Genomic DNA, 23,384 nt, shown 5'->3' with positions numbered 1-23,384 from the left:
TTCACAGTGCTTTCCAAGTAGAACTCAGCAAATCACTTCATCTCTCTGCCTCTATTTCTTTACCTGTACATCAAGGGCAACAGCCCCTACCTCACAAGGGTACTAAAATTCTTGTTGAAAGTATCAAGTGAGATCATGTATTCAGAACATTTTTCGTAGAGCGTAAGTTAAGGACTTAGTAATTACTCATTCTCACTGTCTTTGGAAACTGCAATTTGTCCCTACTAATAGAACCACCCAATTTCCTTCCACCCAAATCAAATTCAAATCACAGACAATCTGTTTACATTTTAAAAAAAGTTTTATTATGAAAGTGCAGGAAATTAAGTACATCATCCATGTGTCTACAATAGCAGAGAAACAGTGAGGATGGACCGTCCCCATGGGAGACACGTGTCCTTTCATCAAACATAAATAATAAAATAATGAATCTAATAAAACAGCACATATTAAAGATTAAACCATGAGAAGGGGCAGGAACTACGGAGAGGCATTGTGAACATGGAGAATAAGGTGCATCTTGTTGAGAAGTATCAGGGCTCAGGTGACCTTCCCTGAAGACATTATTCTTCGTTCAGTTCTAGGTATTCCACGTGCTCCTGAACCCAGGCCTCACTGGGGTTAGCACAGACTTGCCTGCCCTTTTTTGTTTGGAATCTGTAGCACAAGAAAGAAACAAATTAGGATCTCATGGCACCTTTGAAATCATCTGTTATTATTCCTTGCCTATTGTAGACATCTCCCTTTGCTTGACCATAGCTCATGTTGGACATCCCTGGTGAATGGCACCCTTTCTGGGTAGCACTGAAACCAGGCTCCCTTAACTTCCACCCCTGGATTTAGCTATGGCCTTAGAGTTTTCCCAGATTAGAAACCAAGGAGTTTTGCTATCAATATGAATTTACCTTCCCATTCTCTACCACTGCTAGCAGTGATTATATTTCATGTGTTCTAGCATGGCTTGAGAAATCTGCCCATGTTTCATGTAGTCTTTTTTACTCCTCCTGCTTTCCTGCCCTCTGGCTAGCATCCTCTCCAGGAGCCCCCTTTTTCTACTTTCCCAACAACTCATCGTCTTTCAGGACTCAAGTAGTGACCTTATAACCTGTTTCTTTACTGCTCTTGTCAGGGATTCAACCCTGAGAACCATTGCTCCTTTTCTTGATCACCCTCTGTGCCCAACTGGTCTCTTGCCTACCAGAGTGGCCCAGGGGTTGATACTCACACCACAGCTTGCTGGGGGCAGAGGCTGCTCGTCTCATAGTAATCAACCACAAAGTTGCGAGGAAGCTTCCGCTGGGTGAAAGAGAAGCAGCAGGCTGTCGGAGGGTCTGAGCTCACTGGAAGGAAAAGTCAGGGTGAAATCAAAGCTCTGCATGGGACCTGTTAATATTGGCTTCTAGATATGGATCTTCATTGAACATCTCTGTGGCACTACAATAATCCCTGATATGCTTCCTTGTAATCCATGCCCACTTACCTAAACAGAGGATCCTCAGAAAAGAAAACAAAGAATTCTACAAGATTGGAACTGGATTGAGTCTCAGAACATGTCTCATTGCCTTTGTGTTATAGATGGGAAACTAAGGTTTAACAGCAATGTAAGGTTTAACCAAACTTAAACCAGTAATCAGAAATAGAGTCAATTCAATAGTTTGACTTCTAACCCATCCTTTTCCTATACTGGCTGTTCACCCTAAGAAAATGAAAGTTTGAATATTATTGAATGTCTACTAGATTCTGCATTTAACAGTAAACTACTTGGAAATATCCCCAGCTTCTATTTCTTTCCTCCCCAGATTCTGCTGTTGGACCAGCCCCAGATTACAGAGAAATGGCCTCTGACTACCTCTTAGCTCTAGAAATGACAGGGAAAGGTTGGACTTACTTGGTGCAGAGAGCACTGGAGAGCAGAAGTCAGCCCCAATCACGAGGAGAGAGAGGACAGTCACACAGAATTTCATGGTTAAGGTAGAGCCGAGACAGCAGAGTTCAGAAGCTTGGTGGAGCTGAGACTGAAGAGCTCAGAAACTTCAGAACCTGTGTCTGGTGCTGATCTGAGTTTGGAGCCCCTCTTTATAGGGACTCTGAAGCCTGGGACAGAAGTGGGGGCATAGGAAGATAAGTGGAATTTCCAGGGTAGCGGTGATGTCACAGTACTAATAAGGAAACTTAAGCTGGCTGAAACTGAAGGGCTCCTTAGAGCTTCTCTTTCTCAGGACGATGTCATCATGGAAGAAAGAGGAGGGAGTTGGAGGGGAGAAGTGGGCTGTGCCTTAGAGGGAAGTGGTATACCAGTGACAGTGACTAGGGTAAGAGCTGCAGGTCTGAGAAGAAATATGAGAAGTTCACACCTGCTAGAAAGGGCTGGTGGAAAAGGACAAAACTGCTCTTGATGGTTGGCACTATCAGAACCTGGAGGCTTGATGTCAGTTTTTCCAGGTTAGCTGTAGTCTCCAGCACAATCATAGAGTGTGACCATAGAGAGGAACCATTGACCACAAGAGCCCTTCCACACACAAAGACCTATCTTATCGGGACTTCATTCAGGAGAGAGGTTGGGTTAGCCTCTCCGAGAACAGGGTGGGAATGGACAAAAAATAAAGATTTCAGAGTATTTTCTTAAGGCCATAAGAAAATAGGAGAATGAAATCAGCAACAATTAAGTGAGGAAAACTCAGACAAAGAATATTTTTCTAGTATACAAATAGGATTGACTAACTAGAGATGAATCCATCTATGTTACAGACAGAATATGGGTGTTTCCCAACCACTCCATAGGGAATGCCTCATGTCCTTGTCAATCCCTGGCTGGCTTCACAGCAGCTGGGGGCCTATCTAGGAAATAAAGCTTACCAAGGCCAGAGCTACAGCAGTCTATAAAATAGGGCAAATGATGGAAATTCAGATGATTGGACCAAAATCTCCCCCACCTTTAGTTCAACAGCTCTGACCCTCCTGCTCACCCTAAACCCCATATTTGAACCTGATCTGCTCTGAGAAAGAAAATAGAAGTGTGAAAAGAGGGATCCAGTCCTCCTGGATGCTTTCAATTTATGGTTACAGAGCAGGATTGTGGGGCATTTCCGGGTCAGTTGATAAAGTATGAGGTCTTCCTACTTCTTCACACACACAGACTGCGTTTGCCTCTTTCCTCTGTTCTTTCTGTCCTCACCCTTTTCTTTGTACAGGATTTGCTTCAAATATTCCGGTCTTCCCCAAGACCCCTACAACCAGCTTTAAATGTCTGTCACCCCTGATAGCACATATGCTGGTCTCTCATGAAGTTTCATCTGCATGCCTCAAGGCCATGGCTTTAAGCAGAGGAGGACGTGTCTTCTGTTCCCAGGTCCACACAGACCTTGTTACCCATGGCATCTCAACTCAATCCAGGTTTCTAGCCCTCTGTTGTTTGTCAAGGCACACACAGTTGAATGAAACCCTCCCTCTAGGAGACCTTAGTCTAGCGATGTGTTGAGGGCGACAGAAATAACTGTTCATGAGATGGAATAAGCTAAGTGGCATGCCAACTAGAAACAGTGTCAGGGAATTAGAGGATAAAAAAGGGTGTCCCCTAGCTGAAGATCAGTAGTTCTGAGTTAAATCTAAAACCACTGCATGCTAACTAAGGAAGAGGCTCCATCTCTCAATGAGCCACAAGTGTGGATTTTCAATCTCCTGAGGGATGGTGAAGACATGTGCCCTGGGACATCAGGGGAAGGACAGATAGGAGTAGGTGGTTCCTCTGTAAAGTGAGAGTCTCATTCTGAAGAGAGACTCCCCAGAGAAGAACGAGGACAAAATCTAAATGAGAACTGGATTATGTCTCAGGACACATCTACTGCCTTCATGTTCTGTGTGGGGAAACTAAAGCATGGGCAGGCATCAGGACTCGCTTAAATGAGTAATTATAGGCAGAGCCAATCAAAGGTCTGACTTCCTTTTCATTTAATTTTATTTTTTGGTGGTGATACTGAGGATGAACCCAGGGCCTTCTCTCTGGGCTACATCCTTGTCCCTTCTAAAAAAAATTCTTTTTAAATTTTAAGACAGGGTTTCAGTAAGTCACTAAATTTGTCAGGCTGGGCTCAATCTGATTCTCCAGCCTCAGTCTTTCAGGATGCTGGGATTACCTGTGTGTACTGCCATGCCAGGCTTAGTTATTAATTCTTAAGCAAACAGGAACTTGAGTATTACGGTCTACTAGTCGTATCTCTGATGGTAATGGCCTCTCAGAAGAGATCACAGAACTGCTGAGAAAACAGAGGCATCAACATAGACATCTGGGCCTCTTCTAGGGCAGTACTGAGCTTGAGGAGACCCGTGGGTGTCAGAGCCAAGAGCATCAGCCTGAAAGAGCTGGTATGTCTACAGCTAGAGAATTGCTTGAGGGCAGATGATGAGCTTGGAAAGCCAAAGTGAGCTGGAACACGGAGTCATTATGCCAAGATCATAATCCAAGAAGAGGGGGCTGGGGATTTAGCTCAGCGGTACAGCGCCTGCCTGGCAAGCGCAAGGTCGTGAGTTCGATTCCTAGTACTGGGAAAAAAAAAACCCAAAAAACCCCACAAAAAACCACAAACCAATAATCCAAGAAGAGGCAATACCTGTGGTTTTCCAGTATGGCATCCAAGTCACTTTGGAAAAATGGGAGCAGAAATTGAATTATGAATTGAAAAGATGAGTACACAATTATTCAAAGTGAACAGAGACCACAGGACCATGAGCTGGCTGAAGATCATCAGGGACTGCCACACTGTGACCACCCAGCCAGCCAGCTTCCTTCTTTTAAAAGTGAATATGGACTTTTGTCACAAGCCTTTGCTTTGGCTATCAAGAATGGAAGGCAGTGATTTCAGGAAATACTAAATATTTCTGAGAGAAGCACAAGCCTCACTGGTATTTGGTGGGTTTAAGAAAATTTTCAGTATTCCTTATCAAATATCTTCCTTTGAATAGTGTTTTTATCTTGTTTCTTGTCCCTTTCTATACAAGTTACAGGCAGTGCTCAAGTAAGAGGAGAAAAATAATTGTGCAAAACTTTATTGTCTACCTACTGTGTGATAGGCACCTTGTCCAATGTTGGGGGATTCGTGCTTTTAGACAGTGGTAGTGAAGAGTCAAGAAAGACTTCCAAAAAATGTAAGGCCTGAATGTTTTAGAAATTATATTAGTTTGTTTTTCTCATAGAAAGTATACATAGTGTATATCAAGAAAATCTAGGAAATAAAAAATAAAATAAAAATGACTATCATTCTGTATCTTGTTTTATATTTTACTATTAGGACTTAATATTCTTTCTTGAATTAGTATGTCATAGTTTGTTATTTATTATTGTTCCATGCTACTAAAAACTAAAACATTTCTTAAAAGGGGCATTAATGAATGCATGATATTTCTTTGCATGTATGTATCAAATTTGTATCTAGCCATTCTGTTATTTGGATAGATGACTGGCTAGGCAGAGAATGTGGGGGTGAGTTATTCAGTCAAAAACCAAGAATCTTATACATTTGAAAATTATAAACTATATGTATTGTGTTCTACCACGTGTTGGGTGACTACAGATAATTATAATGTATTGTGTTTTTCAAAAAAGCTAGAACAAAGGATTTTGAATGTCTTCACCACAAAGAAATGGTAAATGAGGAGCTGGATATACTTACCCTAATTTGAACACTACACAATGTATATATGTATCAAAATAGCACATGGTAGCTGGGCGTGGTGGGACACATCTGTAATTATAGCACTTGAGAGGCTGAGGCTGGAGGATCATTGCAGTTCAACCCCAGGATAGGATACATAATGAGTTCAAGGCGAGTTTTAACTACATAGTGAGACCATATCTCAAACAAAACAAAACAAAACATCATGTTGTAACTATAAATATGTATAATTTTATGTCAATTAAAAATTTTTAATCAAAAATTTTTAAAAATTTAAGTGATAAGGATAATAGTAGCTAATGCTTAATACTGCACTTATTATGAGCCAATAATGTTTCAGGGCTTTCATAGATACTACTGCATTTAATCCTCATAGGGGTACACTGAAGTAGGTATTATTACTACCTCCTTTTGTACATGAGGACACTAAAACACAGAGAGGTAAGGGACTTGTGGAAGAACACACTGGGGATAGACAATAGATTCAGAAAAAGACCAATCAAGTCTTGCTATAGAGGGTAAGGAAACTAGAAAGGGAAATGTACTTTATTATAAATTTATGTTAAAAGCTCAACAGCCAAAGTCTTATTATTATGACCTAAAATGTCTTTCAGTTTTGCATTTCACATGATTTTGAACCACAGAATCCCTGGGCTTCCCTTTTTTTCTTGGAATATTTGGGGAATGAAATTGTGGTTTTCATTATTTGTTAAAGATATGAATTCCTGAGGCTGCCGTGGCACGTGCTCATGCCTAGCATGTTTCGGCTGTGCCCTGTGGTTTGCAAAAAGGGAAGAACGCTTTGCCAAGTTGATACCTCAGTGTTAAAAACAGGAAAGAAACTTATGCATTTATGGAACTGCAGGCAGTTCAGAAGGGCTGTGTCTTGGTTTTCAGGAAGTCTAAAGGAGGCAAGTTGCAAAGCCACAGGTTGGTAAGGGAGGGAGAGTCAGGTCACAGCAAGGGTCACATCAGAGGGAAGCTGCTATTTCCTGCTGGAAACCATGCGGAGGATTTGAAGAACATCATCAGAGGTAGGCCGGAACTGACTCATCCTCTAGCAAAATCACATTAGGTGCTGTGGAGGGGTGGGTTAAAGCAAAGGGTAAAACTAGAAGAAAAACCAGTTGTCACATACCCTGATAGTGGCTGTGGTGAAAAAAAACCTAAAGACTGATCTCAGACAGCAGCAGTGAATGAGACGTAGATGTTCACAATTTCCGATATAGACTAGAGCTGCTGATTGAATAGATGTAGGAGATGGGAGAGGATGGAGAGGAATCAAAGGTGACTTCCGGGCTTCTAGTTTGGATGTCTAATAGAAAGGGATGCTTTTTATTGGGTAGAGAATACAGCAGGAGTCAGGTGGAAGTATTAACTCGGTACCAAGACATGTACCTTAATCTACTGCAGGCAGACAAAATAGCCAGAGAAAATGGGAAAAACTCAAGACAGGAAAAGAAGCGCTGGCCTCAGAACAAGGAACTGTATCCATGAGATGTCATCTCTCCAAGATGCAGGAGGGGGCCTCGGGATTCTGTTTTTGCCTACATGAAGTGTAGGGCCTTGCCTGCTGCAACCTATGTGGGCCCCTCCTGAGAAAACGAAGCTTAAGCTAGGCCCAGCAAGGGTATCATTACCAGTGAACCCATCCATGGGCCACTGCTGCTGTTGTTGACATCTGGGAAAGTGGAGCCACAGGCCCAGAAACTGGAAGGAAACCAATCCTACAGGGTCTAATCTAAGGCAGTGATGTTGGAGAAGATGACTTGCTCAGCCAGAATTCCCTGCACTCACGCTGGACTGAGGTGGAGCCTCAAGGAGGCTGGAATGCACTGGAAATCTAGGACACAAATCCAGCCCCACTATCCTGAAGGATCCACTAGGTTGACTGCTGGTTATTTTCTGTCATCACCACCACCTAAGAAATCTTGATGTTTCTCCAAAGACCAAGAATGCGACATATGGCCTCTCTTATCCTTGCCTTCTTATTAGTATTTCAATTCCATATTGACAATTAAGGCATAACAACCTGGCTACTAAAAGTCAAATGTGTGATTTATTCATTCACCAGATATTTAGTAAGCTTCACTGTGTCAGGCAATATGGTTATTATTGGACATATATTGGTAAATTATGCAGACAGTGAAATATACAACTGACCAATTCCATCTGTGTAACACTGGTTAAATTAAAAAAACAATCACCTAGGAACATTAACTTGCTATTTAGGAATTTTCCAACACTCTTCTAACTCAACCCTATGGCTCCCATTACTTAAATGACATATATATTAAGTACATACTATGCATAAAATATGTTCTTTTCCAATCCAAGTAAAAACACATGGCAAAAGGTTATTTCCTGGTTTGGGGATTAATATGGAAAATTTTACAAGTATATGAACACTAAGAATCATACACTCAATAAATCACTTTTATTAAAAAGAACAACATCATGATAAACAGAGACTTGGTTGGGAGATTCTTCATGTTATAATCATCACTTGCCAGAATTTGGTTAACTAGGATCAACCAACAAGACGTAGTCTCATTTGGTTTAAAGTCTACAAGACATCATCTAAATTTTTGAAGAAAATTTTCATAGATGACTTATTTTACTCTGTGGTAATTATTGTAATCCTGGAAGCAAATCATGTCCATTATCAGAAAAGTGGTTAATTCAGCAATTTCCATTTCCTCTTTTCTCCTTCCCCAACTCATAGAAACTGAATCACGCATAGGAAGGTAGTTCTCTAAGAAATGAGGGAGGGGAGAGGAGGAAGGGAAGGAAGAGAAAAGGAAAAAAAGGAGAACAGAAGAAAAAGTGGAATCAAAGCTTTTGTAAATAAGGAGGGAAATAGGGTTGAAGGAAGGGGAAGAGAATGGGGAAAAAATAAGAGTCAAGATATATTATGTACCAGTACAAATTCCATATAATGTATGTGATCATCAGGTGTATCAAAAGAGTCCTAATAAAAATTTTAAAAAGAAAGGAGTGAGAGAAGGTACCTGGGCCATCAGCGAAGGATGGGGGGACAGAGAATGTGGGTGAAGGAGGAATCATCTGTAGAGTAGTGTCTAGTCAAATAAGTGATAGTGACTTCTTTTTTGGGGAACTGATAGACATACAGGAAGATATGTGGATGCCACAGCCTCAATGAAACATGTCATTGATTGCCCTTGATCTTGCCCTTGCTTCCCCTGCCTTACTACCAGCATTAGCGATCAAAGGGAGGGTGTGGAAAGAACCTGTGTGTTCTTAAAATTGTAACTCTACAGACACCTAGGAAGGACAGAATCCCTAAGATGTGATCTTTCTTTGCTTATGTCTAATGTCTTCCATTGTTCTCTAGTATCTGACATGTCCACTCTAACTCCCTTGGGGAGATTTCAAGCCCTTCTTGGTTGGGCTCCAATTTAGCTCCCTCATCCATATTCCTGAAACTATCCTACAGCTCCACTGAACAACTTCCCTTTCCTTCTGAGCCCACAAGGTCACACCTGTAACTTTGCATCAGCTGGACCTCTACCTCCCACCCCTCCCTATGTGTTCTATAGGAGCCAACCAAAGTGCCATCCCTTTAATGAAGTTTTCCCCCATCTTCCCGCAGAAGATCATTTCCTTTTCCTTGTGCTAAGTGTTCTTAACTTTCACTTCATCTTCTTATAAGAGTTTTAGCATTTTCTGCTAAGTGCTGTGATTACCTATTCACATACTCTACTGGCCCCTGCTAGTCTGGGGGCATCTGAGGATAAATCCATTACAAAGAACTCAGAGCACTATTCATTTATCTTTGCCGACCTCCTCTCCCAGATGTGTATCACCACTCCATTAAAAATTTGGTAGACGTGGCATGAGCCCCCTGAGGTCACAGAGCTATCTTTTTGCTTGTGAATTAAAGGCTGGCCAACAATATTTAAGGTGAATAATGATGATACTAAGCACTGGTTCTCATTTAGAGTGGTCGATTTAGAGATTGATGCAAAGGGTCAATTGAACATTGTTAAGATAGAGGTAGTGAATTACAAGGCAGCCCAATTAAAGTAACACCAATAACTTTGAAAATGTCTATACAGCCAGTGGTTTGCCTTGGGGGCTTTGTAATTACACGACCTGTAGTTTTAAGGTTGAAGTGTGGTTGAAGCCCTGAATACGTTCATGGACAGCTCTTAGTAGCTGTAGAGGAAGAGGCAGCGTCAGAAGAGGAAGAGGAAGAGGATGTAACCCTCTTAAGTATATCTGGAAAGTAATCACCCAAGATGTGGTAGCAAGTTTCCACACAAAAAAGTAAAACTGGCTCATGAGAAGGTGATGGTGATGATGAAGAAGATGATTGTGATGATGATTTTGATGATGAGTTAACTAAAAAAAAAAAAAAAATCCTCCAGTGAAGAAACTTATATGAAATACTTCAATCAAAAGTGCACAAAAATCAAATCAAAATGGAAAAGACCCAGTACCCTCCACATAAGGATCAAAGGTTAAACAAAGGAGGGGGGGATCATAAAATACAAAAGGATCTAAATCTGTAAGAAGATATTAAAGCAAAATTGCAAGCAATCATACAAAAAGGTGGTTCTCTTCTCAAAGTAGAAGCCAATCAAGTAATTATGTGAAAAATTGTTTTCAGATGATTGACAAGGAGGCTATTCAAGACCTCTGTCTGTAAAGGAAATCTCTTTAAGAAAATAGCTTATGCAATTTGTTAACATGTTTGGTCTTATTTCACTTCTGTAACACTTGATATCTGGTTTTCCTTTGTATAAAACAAAGAGAGAAATTTCCTTACCATGTGTGATTTATGTCCAAGTTCCATTGCCAGAAATGCATTGCCCAAAATGTCTCTTTAGTTTTTAAAGATGGAACTTTGGGTTTTAAGTAGGTAGTAGGGAATGTTATGTAGTAGGGTGTAGTAGTGGTCATGGTGGTCAGGCATGGAAATGGTGAGGAGACAAAAATATACATGTGAGGGTCTGGGGATTTAGCTCAGTGGCACAGCGCCTGCCTGGCAAGTGCGAGGTTGTGAGTTTGATTCCTGGTACTGGAAAAAAAAAAAAACCCAAAAATATATATATACATGTGGAATAAACTCAGTATTTTAAAAAAAGTTTTTAAAAAGAATTGAACTAATTTCTCATTTTAACATGTGGTATAGGCTTATTAATTATCAAACAGTAATATAAAGGATGGAAAAGAAAAACAGATTTAACTGGTAGTGTAGACTTTTATATCACTGAAATTGTACATTAAAATAAGTACAAAACTGCTTTGAGCTTAGCATTGCTTATGTAGATATTATATAGTAGTCTTAAAATGATTCAGATACATGAAAAATTATTTTTTCATAAAAGTAATACATAAAAAGTTACTGTCAACCAGTGATGCTTGTAAATATTTTAAAATAGAATTTATGATTGACAAGGAAGGTAATACAGCCTTGTTAAATAAAATGAGAAAATTCTGAAAAAAATGAAAAAGGAAATTAATCACCTGTAAACTTATCACACAAAGACAAGCATTGTTAATTTTTAGGGCATTTATTTTCAACACTTTTTGGTTTTCTCATACCTACAATTGTTAGGAAGTATGTGTACATTTCCAAACATTTGTTCAATTATTGATCTTGTACAACTTTTTTGTGTTGATTTTTCGTGAGTATATTTATGCCACTTCATTCAATTTAAAGGCCTAATTATGTATATGCCATAATTTACTTTATCATTTCCTTCATAGAAAAAAATTAGGTTTCCTAATTTTTTTTTAAAGTGATGTTATAAGTTTTAAAGTGAGTTATAGGTGATGTTGGGCCATCTTTATGTTTGAAGATGCCGCCCTGTCTTGGTTGTTTCCATGCTACACTTTCCTAGAAAAGCTATTTCTAGTTGAATGGGTATGAATATTTTTAGGTTCTTGATATATTAACACCCACACCTAAAGTATCTTTATGTTCTACAGCTAGTGCTTAACCCAGTGCCCTAGTCACCCTGTGACTCTTTGATGAATGAACAAAGGAGTGAAACGTGACCTCATACTTCCTGTTCCTCAATCTGGGGATTCCTTAATTCAGTTCATTGTACGGGGATGGGGTAGGGAAGCTGTGCTACTGCCCACAAGTACACCATCCATGTGGTTAGGGAGGCCTCAAAAAGCAGTTTCAGTTCTGTGGGAACAAATGGGACCAGGGAACTCATTTATAGATCAGTTCTTATGAGAAAGGACCAGCTAAGAATAGCCCTGAGCCAACACGTTCCCTTCTCCTCCTGCTCCTAAGGGAAACCATTTTCCCCAAAAGAACCCAGAGCAGGTCATGAGTTGAGAGCTGAGACCCAAAGCTCAGAGATGCTATTCTTGGATATCCTGAACCCCTGTGGTCACCAAGACTGAGTTGTGCAATGCTCAGATGACAGTATTACCATGTTTAAAATTTTCCCTTGTCACCCCCAGATTGTATTTCCCCTTTGGCCTGGGCTGCCTATAAAAAGCAGAGACGATGGCTTGAGACACCAGAAGCACACAGGCAGCACCTAGTACCCAGGCCTTTCTCGGCTCTGCTGACACTCGAGCCTGTACTCCACCAACTGCTCAGCATCATGAAAGTCTCCGTGGCTGTCCTCGCTGCCCTGCTCTGCGCCATGACTCTCTGCGACCAGGTCTTCTCTGCACCAGGTGAGTTCGTGCTGTTTTTGCAGGTGTCCCCACTCCCAGCTAGGAGGAGATCACTCAGTCTTTTCTTGTGGCCTCAGAGTCTCCAAGGGAAAAAAGAATTTCATAAAGGACTAGAAAAATCTTGATCTGTCTCTTTCATATTTACAATGTGCCCTCACGCTTCTGGTCTGTATGTCTGAGAGTGAGGGTTGGGGGGTATGCAGGACAGTTACTCTGCCTTGTACAGATAGAAAAACAGGGCCCTAAATGAGTGAATTTGCAAGAGGCAGACTCGAAGTCTGGGTACTTCCTAGGGATGTCACCTTCTCACTAGCTGGAGTGCTGTCTCAAAAGAGATGGCCTTGACTTCTTTTTTACCGGGGCATGATTTCTTGAACAAGGTAAAATTCTCTGAAGAGAGACGAGGCAGCAGAATAATCTGCCAAATTACATAGGGAAAACAGAGCTCACAGTGAAGAGTTAAAGAGAAAGTAGAGGCAAAAACAAAGATAGAGACAGATATTTCTAGGCAAATATGCCCAAATGCCTACCAGTGACCTGGTATTCCAGCCTCTGCTTGGAGCAAGGCCGTCCTCCTCATCCTGGAAAGGAGCAGGATGGCTCCTTCTTCTAAACGACAGCTTGGCTCACTCTGTCCCTTGCTCTACAGTTGGTGCTGACACGCCCACAGCCTGCTGCTTCACCTATGTCGCCAAGAAGATTCCACGCCAATACGTAGCTGACTATTATGAGACCAGCAGCCAGTGCTCCCAGTCAGGTGTCATGTAAGTGCCAACCCTCCCGCCTGCTCGTGGGGACAGTCCTCTAGGGCCACAGATGGGCCAGAAGGGCCATTCTAGAAAGGCCCCTACCCTGTCAAATACAGAGGGCCTCATTCTCGGAGTGTGACCTGACTTGATGGCAGGGGATGGTACATGATGAGGGCTGCCCCAGCCTAGAGGGAGGGGATGGGAAGAAGATGGCTGGATGCTCTGAGGGGCCCACTGAGTCACTGAGAGTAGCTGTCTAGACTGGCATAAGACAGAGCATCCCTGAGCTACTCAGGACACGGGCTGGGATGGCAGGGCCACCTTGGCCCCGGGGGGGCCCCACAGGAGTCCGCAGTGATTGATCCTTTCTTTCCTCCCTCCACAGCTTCATAACCAAGAGAGGACGGGAGGTCTGTGCTAACCCCAGTGAGGCCTGGGTCCAAGAATACATCAATGATCTGGAGCTGAATGCCTGAGTGGCCTGGAAGCAGTCAGGAACCCACTGACCTCTGTGGGGAGCAAGGATCTATGCCGCAGAAACAGCCCTGTAACTTCCACAGCTACCTCTCCTATGGGAACTTTTAACTTAAATCTTAATTTATTTATGATATTTAATTTTTTAATTTAATTTTTATTTTTATACTGCGTTTATGACCATTTGTATGAAAGATCTCAGGATCCCTTCTTCACCACTTGTCTCCTCTCCCTTTTCTCCCTCAGTTTGGTGACAGTTGCGTGGCTGTCATCAGCTGGTTCTGGGCAGACGTGGTACCAAAGACACGAAACTGACACATACATTGTGGATGTATTTATTCTGTGCTGTGTCCAGCCTGGTGAAATAATAAAGATGCTTTTTAAAAAAATAAACTGGCATTGAGTCTGATTTTGTTTTCCAGCCAATCAGAGCCACTGGTTAAGAGGAATAAAAGAGGGGGGAAAAAAAAGGCAGATGTGAAATATAAGAATTTGGGGAATGGACTGGGGATATAGTTCAGCAGCACAGCGTCTGCCTGGTAAGCGCAAGCATTCCCAGTACAAAAAGCGAAAAGAATTTGAGAGAAGAATAAAAAGGGGAGAAACAGGGCTGGGGATTTAGCTCAGTGGCACAGCGCCTGCCTGGCAAGTGCAAAGTCATGAGTTCGATTCCCTGTACTGGAAAAAAAACCAAAAACACCCCCCCCCCAAAAAAAAACAAAAACCAAAAAAAAAAAAACAACAAAAAGGGGAGAAACAGAGCTACTCCACTTTACACTGGAGACACAGTTCTAGACCACTGGAATTATGAACATTTATAAGTCAACTCATTATATATCTGTGCTAGGAAAACTCACCACTTGAATGGATGCTACCTAAGCAAAATATTGTGTAGTATATATTTATAAGTCAAACTTTCTTAATAACAATTGCTAGCATTTTTGAGGCTTACTCTAGGCTAAATGCTTTTCATGCATTGTCTCAAGTTTCAAAAGCCCATAGCTAATGAGAAGTTTCACAGTCCCCAATTTTTCCCTAAATATAAATGTGAGGGGAAAAAAAAAACCATGGTAAATAAAATAGAGACCACTTTTGGGACAAAGGGAAGAAAACTGCATTGTGAACAGCTCCCCAGGAATTTCAGAACTTAGATCCCACTGAGATCAGCCTCACAGGAGTTCCTAGCTCTCCTCCCTGGGAAAGTGTCCTCCATGGAGGGATATCACAAGGGAGGAGCTGGTTTTTGGGGTCGAGAAAGAGCTGCCTACTTCCTGTCCTTGGGGGTTAGGAGTGTGGGGTTTTCTTTAGATGTTGAGCAATAAACAGTTGTTTGATGGCCAGTCCTGTGGTTTCTTCAGCAATGTAACTCCCTTCTAAAGATAGTAGACTTCTAATTTATTCATTCTGATCATTCCATTGACTAGAGAGCCAGCATTAGAGAGGTTGTCTAGCTGTGTACTACATTTTGTATTTTGATTAGGGTTGGGAATGTGCTCAGGCCTCCCTCTGGGACCCTGTGGAGTTGCAGGATCACGTATGGAGGTGACAAATCTCCACCCTAGGCCCAAAGCCACATCCTCCTTGCACTTTCATAAAGACCTGATTGTCAGCCAGTTTTGGTGATAGAGGCCTCTAATCTGTACTTGTGAGGCTGAAGCAGGAAGAGTGCAAATTCAAGACCAGCTTGGGCAATTTAGCGAGACCCTGTCTCAAATTTTTAAAAGGCTGGGGATGTATCTCAGTGATAGAGTGCTAGCCTAACATGGGTGAGGTCCTGGATTCAATCTCCAGTCCTTAAGGGTGAGGCTCCGTCTACTTTAAGTAGAGAAGATAACTATTTCATAGTAAAGGATAAGGAGGGAGAGTCAAGGCTGCTGCTGGACTACTTACCTCCTAAGTCTCTCACCTCCCTGTCTCTACTCACAGTAAATTTATCTTAGAATAGAAATTTCTGTAGTTACCTTCCTGCATGACTCCAGGTTACTGGGCTCTCAGTCAGCAGATTAGAAAAGCCTCTCTCAGCAAAGCTAAATTGTTTTTCCTTTACTAATTTCACATGAGCCCATTTCAAGGTAACTTAAACCCTTCTTAAAGGACCTTACTGATGGATGCAAGGGATAGCTGTAAATTCCTTAAAGCTGAAGTCTTAGTATTTAACATAGGAATTTAGCATTAAAATGCAACGGGCCACAGTTCAACCAGCACTGCAATACTCGTGTCTTTCAGAAGGTAGGTCTGTCCCAGAGAGCAGTGTGAGTGACACCTACAAACATGCTAGAAATGCAAGTCCTAAGACCTTCTTTCAATTTGTGGGAGGTGAAGAATTATACTGTGTGTTTATGAAGCCTCCAGGTAATTCTGATGCACACCAAACTTTAAAAACCATTCCCAGTTAGTGATCCCCTGAATGTGCACTTAAGCGCCCATGGGCAACCCAATTCTGCAAGTTTCTCTTTGCTCCTGCCTGCCCTATTGCTTATGGATTAACTGGGCACAAATCTCAGCTAGTGAAAGTGCACAAAACTCTCAGTTCTTGAGTGCTTCCTAGTTCCAACTTATGGGAAAAGTCCTGCCTGCCTGGGTGTTTGCGAGAAACACTGCTGACCACAACAAAAATCAGGCACCAGTCACTTTAATCAATACAGAAACTGATTGTTTATGTCTTTAGATCCACTGGACTGCAACTCTTGTTGACCTATGTGTAGGACATGAGATGTACACAGCCCACATTCCAAAGGAGGTTATTTTTGGAAATACTGGGCAACTGAGGTGCCTACGTGTCTGGGACTCACATACCTTCCCTTGAAACCTCTATAAAAGACACTGCCTTAGGAGTAGCAGTGTGATGGTTATTGAAGGCAAGAGCTGATCATCCCCAATGCTGCCAGCTTGTCGCTAATAGAAGCTTTTCTTTCTCCATTACTCTGTCTCTCATGTCATAGACTCCATTAGGCAGCAACACAAGCAAACTTTGCTTGGTTACACTCCTACATTTCTATGTCAGCACATTCCGTATTTTAGCCTGGGCCTGGGTTTTTTGCTTATTTTAACAAGACTGTGTACAGGTATCTCTGTACAGGTCCAGGTCTCTGCTTTTCTCAGGATGCTGGTGGTTTCAAGGAGGAAAACAAGCAAACCTAACTCAAAAAGGCTTGAATAGATGAACCTTGTGGCTCCAAACCTGTAGGGTATAAAGGTGACTCTGCAACCTGGGTGCAGCAGCCATATAAAGTTCCAGGGCTTGTTGTCTTCTCTTTCTGATTTCCCTTCCATGTCAGAGTCTCTGGATGGCTGCCAGTATCTGAGTGTGGCATGAATTCTTGTTCATTTTTTGCAGAAAAGAATGAGTATGTGTTTCTGTTGAAAAAGGAATCAATAAGTTTATCAGATTTGACTGACTTAAGAATTCAATTCCTAACCAAATGTTGTGGTTATGAGGATAAGTTTCACTGATTTGCTTAAGTGAATCAAGGCACATGGTTCTCTCTGTGGATTGGGTAACTTTCACGGAAAGCCTGAAACTTATAGGCAAGGGTGGCTTCCAAAAAGAAATGCAAGTTTCTGATATCAGAAAGAATGTAGAACAGAATCAGTTAAGGAAATATATATTTTCACTATGTTTGTCTTTTTTGTTGCTCTTTTTTATACGAGGGTGGCTAACACTTTGTGCAATGAACTTTTTTTTTTCTCTCTCTCTAGGTTAGACATAGCTAGTTTTTCAACTACTTTATTTTTATGAAGGTACTGACGTATATTTCCTGTGGTCCCATAAATGATGATTACCCAAATCTGAGGCTAAAAATGCAAGAAGCTGTTTATAGTGTTAAAGTAAACCCCAGAAAATGGAGCTGCTCTAGAACACATGAAGAACCACGAATACCACCCACCTCCTTCATATAAGCTGAAGGCGGGTATGGGGTATGGGAGAGGGAGAGGAGAGAACTTTTAGAATAGTGAGTCATGAGTAGAGACTGCCCTGTCATATAGCCACTCACGTGAAGCTGTCCTCATTTTCTTTGCCTTCTCCATATTGTGGATGATTTAAATTACACACAATGTTAAACTGCTGTAAACGTGCCAGAGACCAAATGTTTATTTACAATTTATTTATTTGGTACAGGGCATCCACCCAAGAGTGCTCTATCACTGACTACACTCCAAGCCCTTTTTATTTTTAAACAAGGTCTTGCTAAGTGGTCCAGGCTGGTCTCAAACTTGCAATTTCCTTCCTCCTGCCCGAGTAGCTGGGATTATAGATGTGCTTTTGTTTATATTTTGATCTCTTTGTATAAGAAATAGATTCTTAGCAGGTTTTTTTATACTGGGAATAGAACTCAGGACCTTGCACTTGCCAGACAGTCACTGTAGTAATAGATTCTTTTTTTTTTTAGTAATAGATTCTTAAACATACAATTTCTTGGTGAAAGGTTAGCTCATTTTAAGTTTCTATAGGTATATTAACACCAATATTGGACACATCTTCCTGTCCTTTGACTAGTGTACTTGATAAATCTCTCTTGAAAGAGTAGATGTCTGAAAGCCTGGCAATACCCTCAAGACTCCCGTGGCCCGGACTTTGCTAACACACTGATCCTGGGTGTGCGTGCATTTGAGTTGTATTGCTCAGAACTCGTGGTGTCAGTGCATAGTCACAGCTGTGCAGTTAGAACATCTGTGGAATAATATAGAAGTTTCTCCTCTGACAGAGGAAATTATGACTACACAGCTGTGGTACCAGCTAAGTGTGGTCCTGGGATGACACTGGTATTTCACCTCCTCACACTGCGGAAACCACTTCCCCATAAAGAGCCCCAAGTCAGGTGGGTGAGCGCTGGAACTGTTCGTGCAAGTGCCTTCAGCACTGTGGTTACACAAGACCCCTCTTGCATGTGCAAGTCAACAAGACACACCGTGCTGACAAACTTCCTCTGCCATCACCCCAGTTTCCATCTCCCCATAGCTGAGGGCTTAACTGTTAAGAGAAGGGGATACGGCTTGGACTCCTGAAAGAGGCTGGCAGGGGTGAGCGCCCAGGCCCTCTCTCAGTCTGCCCACACTCTGGGGCTCTTGCTGTCCTCCTCACTGACTCTACCCGACATAACTGAGCCTCCTCTCACACGTCCGTCTTTTTCTGTTCCCCAGTCTCTGGCTGGGGTCAAAGCATTTCACCAAAGTCCTATGGACAGAGGTACCCAAGTAAACAAGAACTTCCCAAAGGATTTTCAAAATGCCCTGGGCTGTTAAGAAGATTTTTCTTTCCAAAAGAATTTTAGCTTTCTATTCTACATACCTCAAAGACAAGGTTGAATCTTGCCCTATTAGAAAAGTGAGAAAATTGAATTGAAAGCTGAATCTTGTTTTCAGCAAGAGGAACAACTGCACTGTCATCGCTTCCCAGTGGTCAGCTGAGTAAGAAACTCGCCTCAGTTCCACCTCACAGGTAATTTACAAAGTTGCCTCTTGATGAAAAAAATCTGTTTGCCAGTAGAGCTAGAGCAAGAGGCAGATTGTTTCTTTGGCTAAACCTCCTGCAGACAGAGATAGAGACCAAACCTAGACCGCGGCAGAAAAAAAGAGGAGAAAACTGTGAAACAAGAAATCTCCAACCTCTTGGCAGTTCTCCACATCCCCAGATCCTTACCACTAAACTCTGCTATCCCCAACCACTTTCTTCTGACTTTATCTTTGGGTAGAAGGAGTTGGTTCATTGGTCTCAATGGAAAATGACTCTTCTCTCAGAGTTGGCCTCGGCAAGTGGCAGCAAACCTATGGCACAGGTGCTGCAGTGGGCTCTCTGTATCATTGAAAGCTCTAAAAGCTTTGTCATCACTGGCCTAGGCCCTTAAGCACTTGGTGTCCTTTTTTAATGAACTCCAGCTGACCCAAAAATGGTGGGTGACTGTTAAGAGACCAATAGACAGTGCCAGGTAAGAGTTGATCCTTCCGCCCATCTCTTGAAGAGGCAGGCCATGTAAGGACAAGGCCAGCAAAATCAACAGATGGGAGCCCCACCCTTTGAGGACCCTGACCTTTGAGGCAGGATTCAGGGAAATCCACAGAGGTGGCTCTGGTCTGGCCTGCCTTGAGATCCATAGGGAGTCAGGCATAGGAAAGAGTGGGAAAAGTGACAGGAAAAAGAGGAGGCTGCCTGAGGACATACTTTCAGTTATTCTGGAAAGGTCAGGAGGTCTGGAGGTTGAGGGGATCTCAGAAAGTAGACAGATTTAGCTTTTGAAGGCAAATGGGGCACACAGAAGCATAAGACAAGGAATTCACTCACCACTTCCTCAATTTTTATAACTCTGTCTCTACAGCTCCCAACCAAAAAGGCTGACAGGTCTGCACCAGCTCTACTAAGTCTGGTACTAACTGCATCCCTGACCTTAGAATTGAATTCCTAATTGATCTAGAAGCAGTAAGAAACTGATTATATCTGTGGGTAGATTAAGGAGCAGGAACCTGAGTGAGCTCTGGAATGTTACTTCAACTGTCCAACTGCCCTCTACTATGGGCTTGTAGCAAATCAACCACACTCTGGAATTCTTAACATAAATGTAGGTTTATTTAGTTTTGATAAATTTGGTAAGGCGTCTTCCTGTACTCATTACTGCTTGCTGAAGGAATTCCTACAGCCCTCTCTACATCCGCCCTCCCCCATCCCTGCCAGTCACACAGTGGTTAACATGTACTTGTGCTGTGTAAGTTTAGCTTTTTCTAAAGGACATGGTTCCAAAACCATCAGCCAACAAATATTTATAGACTGCTGTTTACCATTTCTTTTTCATCTGTGTGAAATAATGCAAAAATTTTTTTAGTAAACCAGCCTTAAAATTTTAGTATTTCTGTCATCTTTGATGAGTAAGGTGGGAGTAGGAAAATCTGAAGAGGGGAAGTCAGCAGAAAGGAACTTACCACAATGCTTGTAGTTACTTATTCCTGAAATGAAGATAAAATGTTATTTTTAGAAAGCAAAAATTATCTTATAAAATATTATGCACCTTGTATATGTTTCTATACTAGTAAATTCATTGATATATGTTCATGATTTTGAATCTATATTTTCATAAGTCAAGCTTTCTTAACAATTATCCATTGTCCTTTCAATACTAATAAGTACATCATGGGTTATTAATACCCCAGTTTGATGAAAGAGGAAAGGTTGGCTCAGATTAAAAAAAAAACTTGCCCAGAGTCATGTAGCCAATTAATAGTGTAACTAACAGGCAAACCTATTCCTCCCAGAAACTGGAATGATTGCTTTTAATGCTCACATAAAATTTCTTGTCTTTCAATCTGAGAATGCAAATTTTTATGTCCTCCCCCTGAGTAATTTACAGGCAGACCAAAAACTTAATGCTATTGCCTTAGTCAATAAGGGTTTAATCATTTTTAAAAAATGTTCTATATAGTAATAAACACATTACTTGAATATTATTTTTGTAGAATCTATGCTTCAGAAAATCAATAGCTAACATTAGAGAAGGCAAACACAATTGGTCAATATGTGCAACAAAACCTTTATGATGATTGCTGAATTATTTATTAAGCTTATTATGTAGATCAAGGTTAGCCAGCTCCAGTCTTCAGAACAAACCTAGCATACCACCTGCTTCTGTAAGTAAAGTTTTATTGAAACTCAGACATGCCCATTTATTCACGTTATCTACCACTGCTTTCCCATTACTGTGGTAGAAATGAATAGTTGCAACAAAGACTGTATGAACCACAATGCCAAAATTATTTGCTATCTTGCCCTTTACAGAAAAAATTTGCTGGCCCCTGGCTTGCATTGTTTTTTTAAATATCAGAAAGCTAGACTGTGTCAAGGTTCCTGCTACAAAATGCAAGATGGAGAAAGGAACTTACCACAATGCTTATTAGTTACTTACCCCAGAAATGAAGATAAAATGTTATTTTAGGAAGCAATAAGTATTTTATAAAATATTATGCTCTCTCTCCCCCCAACACACATGCAAATACACACACATCTACAAGCAGTACTTTTCCCATGCAATATTTTAGAATCTTTCCATTGTGAGATAGTCCCTTACCTTCCCTGCACACAACCATAGCAAACCATCCAGCACAAGTGCAGAGCTGTTATCAGGACAGATGATAACAGCAACCCTGCCCTGCACGAAGCCATAGTCTCATCCTTTTTTTTCCATGTGCTCTAAACTTTTAACAGTTTACACCACTGGCCCATAAACTTTCAAATATTTCCAATAGATCTGGGGTTTAATTCATATCTTGGCAATAGGAATACTGCATGTATCCTTCATATGTAGGAAGAATCCTAAACTGGCCTCTTACAGTAGTAATCAGGAAGAAGGGAAAAGCGAAAAGCAAGAGTCTAAGTGCATGTTTGTATTGGTTGGGACGTTTCACTGGTGAACAGCCTTTTTTAAGGTTTAATGATAGAGATGTGGGTGTTTACTACATTCTTACTACTACATAAGGTTTAATGATAGAGAAGTGGGTGCTTACTACATACATTGTGCCATTGCAGTTGCGTTAGACTTGCGTGGCTAATTGTGGTCAGGGGACTACAAGCTTAAGTGAAGTGTATCACTTCTGGGCCAAGATAGTTAAAAGGCAGAATGCTTTTTCCATCCTTTCCTTCCTTATTCTGCATCTATGGCTACAACATGGAAGCAGCCAGCATTCCTGAGTGGCTACTTTGAAGAGAGCTGCTATGGGATTGGTACTACTCAGCCATAGCTCTTGGACCTCACAGCAGCAACACCTGATTGCTCAGTAGAAAAGAGGAATCTTAGGCTCCAGACCTACAGACTCAGGGCTTCCCGAACAGGGCTCAGGAATCTGTATTTAAACAGGCCCAATGGGGGATTCTGGTGTAACTAAATTTTGAGTACCAATGACTTGGCCCATATCAGATTTTGTTAAATGGAAAACTTCTATTTTATTTACCCATTGGGCTTTGTTACCTAGGTATAGCCTAACCCACCATATTATGGAGTATAAATATAGAATCATTAATTTGTATCCTATCACTGGTCTACCTTAACATGTTCGATAGATTTCATCCCTTTCTGGTTACATCCAGTCATTAAAATTCTTTCCATTGAAAACTCAAATGTGATTGAAATTGGACCCTCCTTGCTTCCCCAGTAGTATAAAAATGGTTCAGTTTGCTTATGAGATGCCTTCTCCCCTTCTCTGTCCAGCTCCTCTGACATGATGTAGGCTGGGCCAGTCTGCCTGGAGTCACATAAAAAGAAAATTTCTCTTAGGCACCAAAGACATAGTCCCAGCCCCCACTGCTTGTTTGTGTCTGCAACTCCGTTCGGTATTGATATTATGACCAGTGAGTGCACAGTGTCTTTGGATGGGAGGGAGGGGCCAGTGGGCTCACTCCTGTGAATCAACCTATAACATTCAAGGCAAGTTTTCCATGCCTTTCTTTTTTATAATTATACCAACTTGACTCTGCACCAGTCATATATGAACTGCTTATGTCTTGGATCTTATTTTTAGTTGCAACAAACACCTTTGGAAGCACAAGTATGCCTTTTCATACTTGCAGTAAAGTACTGTAGACATGGAATTCTCCAGGCTGTAGGAACAAATAGGGTATGCTAAGTAGAACTCTGACTATACAGCTGGAATGATGGTGTTATGGTTGATACATTGTGCCAACTTGGGGAATCTTGAGGTTTGGCTAAGTGACTCAGTGTAAAGGACACGCTCTTATCCTTCTAGGATGTTGTTTATTGTGTTAATTTGAGAAGTTTAGAAGGTTAACTATGCAACTTAGAAGCAGTCCAGAATGCTTACTTTGTATTCATCCTGAGCCTGTGCA

General features: G+C 41.4%; 2 protein-coding genes and 1 pseudogene across 2 annotated transcripts; 2 read left to right on the top strand and 1 right to left on the bottom strand.

The window, feature by feature from the left end:
• Positions 1-282: 282 nt before the first annotated feature.
• On the bottom strand, positions 283-2,106 carry LOC102016867 (C-C motif chemokine 4-like). Its single transcript, XM_005393902.2, has 3 exons — positions 1,889-2,106; positions 1,226-1,340; positions 283-657 (listed from the first exon to the last, which is right to left on the bottom strand). Exons 1-3 carry the CDS (start codon positions 1,962-1,964, stop codon positions 564-566), a joined length of 285 nt encoding a protein of 94 aa, XP_005393959.1. The 5' UTR covers positions 1,965-2,106; the 3' UTR covers positions 283-563.
• A 7,419-nt stretch (positions 2,107-9,525) lies between these two features.
• Positions 9,526-10,143, top strand: LOC102002985 (annotated as a pseudogene).
• A 2,023-nt stretch (positions 10,144-12,166) lies between these two features.
• On the top strand, positions 12,167-13,954 carry LOC102017183 (C-C motif chemokine 3-like). The gene is made up of 3 exons (XM_013519438.1): positions 12,167-12,338; positions 12,988-13,102; positions 13,473-13,954. The coding sequence occupies exons 1-3, from the start codon at positions 12,263-12,265 to the stop codon at positions 13,561-13,563; spliced, it is 282 nt and encodes a 93-aa protein (XP_013374892.1). The 5' UTR covers positions 12,167-12,262; the 3' UTR covers positions 13,564-13,954.
• Positions 13,955-23,384: the final 9,430 nt, after the last annotated feature.

This window comes from Chinchilla lanigera, unplaced genomic scaffold (genome assembly GCF_000276665.1).
Source record: "Chinchilla lanigera isolate Chin_1 unplaced genomic scaffold, ChiLan1.0 scaffold00050, whole genome shotgun sequence".
NCBI lineage: Eukaryota > Metazoa > Chordata > Mammalia > Rodentia > Chinchillidae > Chinchilla > Chinchilla lanigera.
This window is presented reverse-complemented; position numbering and strand designations above follow the sequence as displayed.